The 11910-nt window shown below is 37.2% G+C and overlaps 1 protein-coding gene across 5 annotated transcripts in view; it reads left to right on the forward strand.

The window, feature by feature from the left end:
- DCAF6 (DDB1 and CUL4 associated factor 6) overlaps positions 1–11910 on the forward strand; it is a 141989-nt gene that overhangs the window by 40752 nt on the left and 89327 nt on the right. For all 5 annotated transcript variants that reach the window (XM_039241904.1, XM_039241905.1, XM_039241902.1 and 2 more), the window contains exon 4: positions 1945–2130. In XM_039241904.1, coding sequence (XP_039097835.1) covers positions 1945–2130 — 186 coding nt within the window. The remainder of the gene's footprint in view (positions 1–1944; positions 2131–11910) is intronic.

Consider the following 11910-nt stretch of genomic DNA (forward strand, 5'->3'; position numbering starts at 1 on the left):
CTCTTCACTGTCAGAGCAGTGCCCGACATGGGGCTCTAAATCACAAACCATGAGATCATGGCCTGAGTCAAAGTTGGATGCTTAGCCGACTGAGCCACCCAGGTGCCCTGCTGATACACTTTTAGATGCCTGAATGCCCCAGTTTGTTTGATGAGGCATTTAAAGCCAACTTTGTGTCTATGTTTTGACACACTGTTACATTTTTTAATACATTTTTATAAAGCATACCAGATACTCACCTTGTATTAAATTCTCTTGTACTTACGTTGTTGGGATGCACCGTGATTTACTTAACAAGTCTCCTGTGTTTTGCTGTTGTGACCAGCTCAGTAAATAACTTTTTGAAGTTTTTTTTTTTTTTTTTTTTTTTTTTTTTTTTTTTTTTTGTATTGTTGGAGGTGTATCTTAAGGGTGGATCTCTAGAAATGGACTTGTCTGGTCAAAGTGTAAACACATGTATGGTTTTGATAAGTATTGCTCAATTCCTCCCCATTGGTCTTGAACCATGTAGCTCTCCCACCAGAAATGCTGACCAGCCAGGCTGTTGCCCCGTAGGCTTGCTTACACAGTGGTGTCGTCAAACTTGTGAACTTTTGCCAGTCTGAAAAGTGAGAATCAGTTTCTTAGTAGCCTCAGTTTGCATTTTCCTTATGAACAAAGTTGGATGTTTTCTCACATTCTTCAAGGCCGTTCGTGTCTCATTTTGTGAACTATCTATTCGGATTTTTTGTCCATTCAATTAAAAAGACCCAGGTTTTGTTAAGTTTCTTTCTCTCAGTTTTTAAGAACTGTTAGGGGAATTGGTCATATATCTGCAGTGTATGTTGCAAATATTTGAATATTTAAAAATTTATTTCTGTTGGGGCGCCTGGGTGGCTTAGTCGGTTAAGCGTCCGACTTTCGCTTAGGTCATGATCTCGCGGTTCGTGGGTTCGAGGCCCGCATCGGGCTCTGTGCTGACTGCCAGCTCAGAGCCTGGAGCCTGTTTCAGTCTGTGACTCCCTCTCTCTCTGACCCTCCCCTGCTCACGCTGTCTCTCTCTCTCTCTCTCTCCTAGAAATAAATAAAACATTAAAAAATTTTAAAAAAAATTATTTCTGTCAATTTTAGTCTTTAATAATTAAGGAATTAGGTGTTGGGACTTCTGCTGTAGTTTCATCTGCACTGATTCATTAGTTTGACTTCATGATTCATTTCAATTCAGTTTACTTTTATTTCTTTATCCTGAAAGGGAATAGCTGAAAAATTATCTAGTAAACAGACAGTTTCAAAAGTCAGGATGACTTTCTTTCTCCCCACCCCTGTACCCTCTCTCCAGTCCTAAAAGTAACTTGCTGAAATTAGATTATCTGAGAAATACAGGAAAATTTTTTAAAATAATAGAAATCATCTTCTCTTTCTCTCTCTTTCTCTATGTATAATGGTCCATTTTTTATTTACTGAGATTTTGTGAATGAGTCAGCTACACCAAATGGGTGGAAAATTGTATGTTTAATTTTCACAGTAGTATTCCTATTGATGATAATTATTCATATATCTCAGAAAAAAAGAAAACATGAGATTCTAATTTTTTAAAATTATAATTGTTGGGAATCAAATGATAATTTGAAAAAAATTTTTTTAACATTTATTTTTGAGAGAGCGACAGAGTGTAATTGGGGGAGGGGCAGAGAGTGAGGGAGACACAGAAAGGGAAGCAGGCTCCAGGCTCCGAGCTGCCAGCACAGAGCCCGACGCGGGGCTGGAACGCGAACCGTGCGATCATGACCTGAGCCGAAATCAGATGTTTAACCGACTAAGCTACCCAGGCGCCCCTCAGATAATTTTTTTATTGAGATAAGAATGTTAATGAGAATTTATTCCTGGCTAAGATTATATTAAATATGAATGTTTCTTTCTAGGAAGTAGTAAGTTGCCAAGAACCTCTTTCTCTTTGTGTTTTAGGTTTTGACAACAGTTCGTTCAGGACACCGAGCCAATATATTTAGTGCAAAGTTCTTGCCGTGCACAAATGATAAGCAGATTGTTTCCTGCTCTGGGGATGGAGTAATATTCTATACCAATGTTGAGCAAGATGCGGAGACCAACAGACAATGCCAATTTACGTGCCATTATGGAACTACCTATGAGGTATAGTCTTACTGTGGTTGTATATATGTGATATATATGTAACGTGTGCTTTGTTGGAAGCTTGTATATATGTGTAAACTTGTGTATGTATACATTCATGCATATGTAGGCACAGAAACTAGTGACAAACTACCTAGATTGTGGTAAAGTACTTGAGGACGTGTATGTTGACAGACTTGTGAATAAAGAAATAAAATGTAGTAGTAATAGGGTTTGTAAATGCAAACAGATGTCATGCTTACCAGATGTTCCCACGGCAGGAAGAACACGAGGCAAAAGAATCAGATTCCTGGGGCGCCTGGTGGCTCAGTTGGTTAAGCGGCCAACCTCGACTCAGGTCATGAACTCCCAGTTCATGAATTGGAGGCCCGTGTCAGGCTCTGTGCTGACAGCTCAGAGCCTGGAGCTCTTCGGATTCTGTGTCTTCCTCCCTCTCTCTGCTCCTCCCCACCCACTCTCTTGTCTCTCTCAAAAATCGGTAAATTAAAAAAAAAAAGAATCAGATTCCTAAAGGACATTAATAATAAGCTCAAGCCCTCAACTAAATTAAATGAGGTGAAATGAATTTAAGACTCAATTATACCACTTAAGTTGGTTCAGAAAAATTGCTTATTCTACAGAATGCTCTTTTAAAAGTCTTTTTATGTCATTTCTTTGTATCAGAACGTTCACTGTTTCCAGTTACTCGTGTGAACCTGGTATGTCTTTTTCCATGATTTGAATTTCAGTTCTCTGGTAACCTCATGTTTTGATGTGTAATTAGAGAAAGAGTATATAGCTAGATTTGATTTTCTCATCCATTCTCACAATTTTGGCTGCAAACTGGAGAGTTTAGTCAATTTACATTTATTGTGAGTAATGATATATTTGAATCTAGTAATATACTTATTGTTTTCTTTTTTTGCTTTGTTTTTTTAAATTTCCTCTATACATTCCCCCCCCCATCTTTGTTCTTTTGAAATTGCTTGTGGATTTTGTTTTCTGTTTTGTTTCCACTACTTTCATGGAAGATAGACATTCATGTTTTACAGGAATTATCAACGAAGTCTAAAATCACGAATATATTTGCTCTTCTCTGAATAAAGCACCTTAGAACATTGTAATTGGACAAACATCCTTTGTCCAATTTTATATGCTGTTGTTCTGAATTTAGTTATATCTTTTCCCTCATGAATTAAATAATATCACTGTCTTATTGGTTAGTATTTGTTTACTAATACGTTTGGCTTTTCCACCACAGAGTTTCCATGTGGGGTCATTGTGTACATATAACACATTCTTTTTTTTTAATGTTTTATTTATTTCTAGGAGAGAGAGAGAGACAGCGTGAGCAGGGGAGGGTCAGAGAGAGAAGGAGTGACAGACTCTGAAACAGGCNTGCCTCCAGGTTTGGGCAATTATGAATTAAGCTGCTATAAACATTTATGTGCGGGTATCTGTGTGGAGTAACTTTTCAGCTCCTTTGAATAAACAAACACCAAGGGATGCAACCGCTGGATCTTATGTTCTGTTTTGTAAGAAACTTCCCAACTGTCTTCCAGGATGGCTGCACCATCTAGCATTGACAGTAACAACGGATGACAGGTATGGTGCTCCACATCCTCCCCAGCATTCGGTGTTTATTGTCAACCGTTTTGAGTTTCCACCACGCTGACAGGTATATGGTAGTATTTCATGATTGTTTTAATTTACAGTTCTTTTTTTTTTTTTTTAATTTTTTTTAATGTTTTATTTATTTCTAGGAGAGAGAGAGAGAGACAGCGTGAGCAGGGGAGGGTCAGAGAGAGAGAGGGTGTCACAGACTGAAACAGGCTCCAGGCTCTGAGCTGGCAGTCAGCACAGAGCCCGACGCGGGGCTCGAACCCACGAACCGCGAGATCATGACCCAAGCGAAAGTCGGACGCTCAACCGACTAAGCCACCCAGGAGCCCCTTAATTGTGGTTTCTGTATAGTTGATCTGTCTCTCTTCCTTGACTGCTTTTAACTGTATTTTTCTTTGCTGCTTTTTTACCTTTGTTAATGTCACCACAGTGTATTTAGGTTTGGATTTCCTTTTTATTTGTCATAGTTGGAATTTATTGATGTTTTTGGTCTGAGAAACTGGCATCTTAAAAAATGTGGGAAATTTGCAGTCATTAGGTCTTTGGTTATTCTTTACCATTCTCCGTTTTTTTCCTCTGGAATTCTGATTAGATATATGTTGACCTTATTCCATCTGCCATTAAACTTTCAGTTTTTTAATTGAAGTACAAAATACATAGGAAAAGTATATAAATCCTAGGCATATAGTGTGGTAAATTATCATAAAGTAAATCTATGCATGTAACAACTATCTAAGTCAAGAAGTATAAAAACAGTAAGTATCCCAGAAGCCCCCTTATTTTGGTATGTAATAATTTGTGAAATTTAGCCATGTTGGGTACGACTATAATTTGTTCATTTTCATTGCTGTGTGGTCTTCCATTGTGTGAATGTACCATGACTGATCTGTTCTGCTGTTGATGAAAATTTTAAATTTGATTTCCTGTTTGGAGAACATTCCTTTACATGATTTTAAATACATAAATGCATACGCTTCATTGGGTATGTACTTAGAAGTAGACTTACTTGGTCATAGGATATGTATTTGTTTATTTTAATGTTTATTTTTGAGAGAGAGTGCAAATGGGGGAGGGGCAGAGAGCTAGGGGAACAGAAGATCCAAAATAGGCTCCGTACTGACAGCAGAGAGCCTGATGTGGGGCTCAAACTCACAAACTGAGAGATCATGAACTGAGCCGAAGTTGGATGCTTAACCAGCTGAGCCACCCAGGTGACCCCATGTTTCTTTATTTTAGAGATATTACCAAATAATTTTCCAAAATAATCATAACAACTTACATTCCTACCAGTAGCATATATTGTGGTTCATTTTTGCCAACATTTGGTTATTAATCTCTAATTCTAGCAGAGTATCTAATGTCATTTTATGTTTCAGATGCCTTTCCCCATATGATACTGCTGAAGCTGATCATCTCTTCATATGCTGCTAGGTTATTTGGAAATAGTCTTGTCAAGTGCCTCTTCAAATAAATGTCTTTCCAGTTGTTCTATTGGATTTTTCATCTTATTTCATTATGTTTGACTCATCGGAGTTTCTTAACCTCTTTTGCATATGAACCTGCCTTTTCCTACTCTGTGGTTGTATTTTCACTTTCCTAATGGTGTCTTTGTTTTGTTTTGTTTTTGTAAATTGATTTATTCATGACTTACATATAACACCCAGTGCTCATCCCAACAGGTGCCCTCCTTCATGCCCATCACCCATTGTGCTCATCCCCCCACGCCTCCCTAACGGTGTCCTTGGATGAACAAGTGTTTTTAATGTTATCTAACATATTAATTAGTTTTTTCCTTTATTATTAGTTAGTACTTTCTGCAGCCCGGTCAAAATATTTTTTCCTAGCTCAAGATTATGGAAATATTCTTCCATTTTCCCTTTTAAAAGTTTATTGTTCTGCCTTTGTATTAGGTCTTATAATTCACGTGGATTTGATTTTTGTGGCAGTCTGAAGTAGGAGTCAACTTTTTTTCTCCATATGAATTTTTATATTAACATAATTTATTTCTTGAAAACTTAAAGCAGAATCCCAAACAGCATACAAAGAGGCATTCTCTGTAAGGACATTTGGATAATATATATATATACCCATTTGCCAGAGGTATTTTTTGCTGAATATATACACACTGTAGTTGGAATCGATTTTTTTTTTTTAAAACCAAAACTCTATCCATTGAACAATTCTGATATTCCTTCTTCCTCCAGCCCCTGACATCCTCCATTTTACTTTCTGCTTCTGAGTTTATTTTAGCTACTTTGTATAAGCATAATCATGCAGTATTTTGCCCTTTTGTGTCTGGCATGGTGTCTGCAAGACTCAACCATGTCAGTCTATGACAGGATTTCCTCCTTTGTTAGGCTTATTCCTCTCCAGTTGTAAGTGTGTACCATTCAGACCCATTTCAGCATCACTGACATTTGGGCTGCTTCCACCTCTTGGTTGTTGCGAATAATGCTGCAGTGAACATTCCTGTGCAAATGTATCTTTGGGATCTTTTCAGTTTTTTGGATATATATACCCAGAAGTGGGATTGCTGGGTCATATGAGAATTCTACTTTTAATTTTTTAAGGAACTTCTGTACTGTTTTCCTTAGTGGGTGTTGCATTTTACATTCCTAACAATAGCACATACGGGTTCCAGGTTTTCCACATTCTTGTCAACACTTCTCTTTTCTCTTTTTGTCAGGAGTGACCATTTTATTTTTTTTATTTTTAATTTTTTAAATGTTTGTTTATTTTTGAGAGAGACTGTGAGATAGAGTGTGAGCAGGGGAGAAGCAGAGAGAGAGGGAGTCACAGAATCTGAAGCAGGCTCCAGGCTCTGAGCTGTCAGCACAGAGATCGACGTGGGCCTTGAACTCACAAACCGCAAGATCATGACCTGAGCCAAAGCCAACAGACTGAGCCAGTTAGGCAATGTTCCCATTTTTAAATTGGATTGGTTTTTTGTTCTTGTTAGGCTTAAAGGGTTCTCTATTTCAGGTATTAATGCCTTATCAGATAGAGAGTCAACATGTTTTCCCCTTCCATAGATTTTTTTCTTGAAGATAGCTGTTGTAAATGAGCTTGCTTTCCTGTTTTCTTTTCAGATTGCTCGCTGTTAGTGTATAGAAAAAAATGATTTTTGTGTGTTTATTTTCGTGACTTGCATCTTTGCTGTATTCATTAATTCTAATGGTGTTTTGTATTTGGATCTTTAGGGTTTTCTATATCTAAGATCATGTCATCTGCAAACAGTAATAATTTTACCTATTCCTTTCTAATTTTGTTGCCTTTTTTTTTCTTGCCTGATTGCTCTGGCTAGAACTTCAATACTGTATTGAATAGAAGTGATGAGCGTGGGCATTTGTGCCTTCTTCCTGATCTTAGTGAAAAGTTTTGTGTTTCACCATTGAATATGATGTTAACTATGAGTTTCTATATCTAGTCTTTATTAGGTTGAGGTAATTTCCTTTCTTTCCTAGTTTGTTGAGTGCTTTTATTGTGAAGGAGGATTGGGATTGAATTGTGTCGAGTGTTGTTTTTTTTTTTCCCCTGAATCTGTTATGATGATCATATGCTTTTTGTCTTCAAGATGTTACTACAGTGTATCACATTGATTTGCCTATGTTGAACTCTTCCTTGCATTCCAGTAATAAATCCCACTTGATTGTGCTGAATAATCCTTGAACCTTTGGTTTTGGGGTTTTTGGCATTCTGTTGAAGAGTTTTATATCAGTATTCATCAGGGATATAGTCTATAATTTTGTTTTCTTATAGTAGTATCTTTGTCTGGTTTTGGTATCAGAATAAAGCTATCCACATAGAATGAATTTGGAAGTGTTGCTCTTTCTTCAGTTTTTTTTTTTTTTTTTTTTGGAAGGGTTTGAGAAGGATTGGTGTTAATTCTTTAAATGTAGGTAAAGTTCCCCAGTGAAGCCTTCTGGTTCTGGGCTTTTCTTTGTTGGGATATTTTTGATTACTGAGTCAGTCCTCTTACTAGTTATAGGTTTGTTCAAATTGCTGATTTCTTCATGATTTAGTTTTGATAGGTTGTATGTTAGAAATGTTTCCATTTCTTCCAGCTTGTTCCATGTGTTGTGTAATTATTCATACAAGTCTCTTAAGTTGCTTTTTATTTCTGTGACATAGTAATGTCTCTTCTGTCATTTCTGATTTTTGTTGAGCCTTTTCTCTTTTTTTTCTCATTAGTCTAGCTAAGAGTTTGTCAATATTGAAGATCTTTTTAAAAAACGAACTTTGTGGGGGCACCTGGATGGCTCAGTTAAGTGTCCAACTCTTGATTTGGCTCAGGTCATAATATCAGAATTCATAAGATTCAGGAGCCTGTTTGGGATTCTTTCTCCACCCCTCCCCCACTTGTTTTTTCTCTGTCTCTCTCAAAATAAATAAACATTAAAAAAATAAAAAACTGACAGTTTCATTGATATTTTTTATCTTCCATCTCCTTTATTTCTGCTTTGGTATTTATTATTTCTTTCCTCTTCTAACTTTGGGTTTAATTTGTTGTTTTGTTCTTTGAAGTGTAAATTTTTGGTTAAGATCTTTGTTTGTTTTTTTTCAATGTAAGTATTTACTGCTATAAACTTCCCACTTGGTAGTGTACCATTTACCTAAAGTACTTTCTGTTAAGAACTAAGGAATAGTACTTTCTATTGCCATTTTACCAATTTTTTTTCTGTTTCTTACAATGATTTTATTACTCTTGTTGTTTTTATCTTTCATTGATTGTCTTTTTTCTTTGTAGTGACATCCTTTGATTCTTTTGTGCATCTTCTATAGATGTTTTCATTAAAATAAGGATTACACAAAGTATCTTAAGAGTTATAACAGTTTATCTTAAAATGATAACTTCAGTCACACACAAAAATTAGTCCATTTACATCCTTCCCCCACTTTATTTTTTAAAAGTTTATTTATTTATTTTGAGGGAGAGAGAACATGAGCCGGGGAGAGGCAGAGAGAAAGGGAGAGAGAACATCTAAAGCACACTCCACACTGTCAGTGCAAGCCCAGTGTGGGGCTTGAACTTAAGAACTGTAAGACTGTGATCTGAGCCAAAATCAAGAGTTGGACACTTAATGGACTGAGCCTCCTGGGTGCTCCTCCTTCCCCCACTTTGTCACTGGCACAGATGACAACTTTTTTATGTTGTGTTCATTGACTTAGCGTTGTAGTAATTTTTAATGCTTTTATCCTTTAAATTCTATGCCCAAATTAAAAGCGATTTACATATCATGTTGACAGGATTATAGATTTTTGTAGTTGTCTGTATATTCACCTTTCCCAGAGACCTTTATATATTTTTTAAAAAATTTAATGTTTATTGTTAGAGAGAGAGAGAGAGAGAGAGAGAGTAAAGGCTGGTGAGGGGCAGAGAGAGACATACTGACTCTGAAGCAGGCTTGGCACTGTCAGCACAGAACCCAGCGTGGGGCTCAAACCCATGACCTGTGAGATCATGACCTGAGCCAAAGTCAGACGCTTGCCTGATTGAGCCACTCAGGTGCCCCAAGACCTTTATATTTTTCTATTCTTGAGTGTGTTGCTATCTAGTACTTTTTGTTCTAACTTGAAGGACTCTCTTTAGTAGTTCTTGGGAGGCAGATCTTGTGGTGATGGACTCCTTCAACTTTTGTTTATCAAGCAGGTCTTTATTTCTCTTTCTTTTCTTTTCCTGGATATAGTATTCTGGGTTTGCAGGGTTTTTTGGTTTTTTTGTTTTTATTTTATTTTTGTTTTTATTTTTGTTTTCCTTCAGCACTTTGAATATATTATCCCGTTCTCTTCTAGCCTGTACCGCTTGTGCTGAGAAATCCACTGATCTTATGGCGAGCTCCTTGGTACGTGATGATTCACATTTCCTTTGCTGTTTTCCAGATTCTCTTTTTGACTTTTGACAGGTTGCCTATAATATGTCTTAGTGTGTGCCTTTTTGGGCTCATCCTGTTTAGAGTACTTTGGTCTTCTTGTGTGGCTGTCCATTTTCTTTGGGAAGATTTGGAAGATTTACAGCCATTACTTTTTCAAACAAACTCTCTGCTTCTCTCTTTTCTTCATCTGGAACTTCCATATATATTGCTCAGTTTGTTGTGTTCTAGAAGTCCCTTAGGGTTATCTTCACTTTTCTTCATTCTTCCTTTTTGTTCCTCTGACACAGTAATTTCAAATGAGTTGTCTTCAGGTTTGCTGATTCTTCTTTCTGCTTGATCAAGCCTGATGTTGATCCCCTCTAGTAAATTTGTAAATGTCATTATTACAGTCTTCATGTCTAAAATTACTATTTGACTCATTTTCCAGTTTTTACCTCACTGGTGATATTCTCCTTTTGTTCATGCATTGTTTTCCTAGTTTCATTTAGTTGTCTATTTGTGTTCTCTTGTAATGTGTTGAGCTTCTTTAGTATGATTAATTTGAATTCTTTTCTTAGGCAGTTCATAGATCTGCATGTTAGGGTCAGTTACTGAAGGTTAATTTTGTTTCTTTGGGCTGTTACACTATATCTTTGTGTGCCTTATTATTTTATTGTTGTGATTTTTGCTAGGAAAAAAAAGCCATCTCTCCTGGTCTTTATAGACTGGCCTTTTGTAGGGGAAGGTCTTCACCGTCAGCCCAGCTATAGATTCTGGAGGCCCCTTAAACTTCTTTGAGGATGCATCTTCTCTGGTCTTGTGTGTGTCATTTCTAGTTAGAGAGATTCCGCTCCCTATCCTGTCTGCGATGCTGCAAGAAAGCCGCCCTCTTTTGTTCTGTCAAGTTTTATCAATGCTGAGACAGCCAAGACAGACACTGGCCCCTGGCCTCCTCTACCTGCCTGTCATCCAGAATGTTGGACACACATTCCCCTCTTCTCTTTCCTTTCCGATGGAGAAGCTGCAGGTCGGGTCCCCCCACCCCCAGTGTTGTGCTGTGCTGCCTTGGGGAAGGCACTGGTGTGATTGAAATGAAATAAGCTTTTCTTACTCCTTTCATTATGACTGTACTTGGCTTTGAACTTTCCTGGTATACTGCTTTCTTACCTCATCTTTGGTATTCTCATAAAGGCTTTTTGATTTCATGTTGTTATTTAAAAGTCAGTATTTCTCTAGGGGAATGAGCTGAGGCATCCTTTTCTGCAGTTTTGCTGATACTACTCACCGTATGGATTTTACCCACCATCTTTTGTGGTAAAGATTGGTTTCCCCCCATTGCTGTTGAGTGTGCTATTAATCATAAATTAAGAGTTATATATGCATAGATCCATTTCTGTATTCTTTTGCACCTTTGTCCTAATTGTGCTTTTTAACATACTAAACTTTTGCAATAGCCTTGTAATGAATCTTGATATCTAGTAGAGTACATTCTCTTCTTCCTGTTTAAAGAATATTTTGACTATTCTTGATTCTTTGTGTTTCAGTATAACTTTTCAGACCAGCATATTGGTTTCTAACAAAAACAATTTGCTGGGACACCTGGGTGGCTCGGTCAGTTAAGTGTATGGCTTCGGCTCAGGTCATGATCTCACGGTTCGTGAGTTTAAGCTCTCTGCTGTCAGCACAGAGCCAGCCTCAGATCCTCTGTTCCTCCCTTCTACCCCCCCACCCCCACCCTTCGCCTACTTGCACTCTTTCTCTGTTGCTCTCAAAGTAAATAAACAAACTAAAAAATAAATGTGCTAAAAGTTGGATTGTTCTTATACTGAATTTAAAGATAAAAGTAGGGCAAACTAGTATCTTAACAATTATTATATGTGCCAATCAATGGAGAGATAGTGTTTTACATTTATTAAGGTTTCTAATTTCAGTAATGTTTTACAATTTTTTATGTGGCATTACCATATAGATTTTTAATGTTTAATATTTTGGTACAGTCATAAATGTTATATTTTTAAGGATTTTAGTTTTTAAATGGAGCTAGTATTAAAAATGTGGTTGAGACAATAGCCAAAACATGGAAAGAGCCGAAGTGTCCATCAACAGATGAATGGATCAAGATGTGGTTTATCTATACGATGGAATACTACATGGCAATGAGAAAGAATGACACTGGCCATGTGTAGCAACACGGATGGACCTTGAGGGTGTTATGCTGAGTGAAATAAGTAAGGCAGAGAAGGACAGATACCATATGTTTGCACGTATAGGAGGATTAGGAAGAACTTAACGGAGGACCATGGGGGAGAAGAAGGGGGAAATGGGG

Source organism: Hyaena hyaena, unplaced genomic scaffold (genome assembly GCF_003009895.1).
Source record: "Hyaena hyaena isolate Hyena2069 unplaced genomic scaffold, ASM300989v1 scaffold_201, whole genome shotgun sequence".
In the NCBI taxonomy this organism is placed as follows: Eukaryota; Metazoa; Chordata; class Mammalia; order Carnivora; family Hyaenidae; genus Hyaena; species Hyaena hyaena.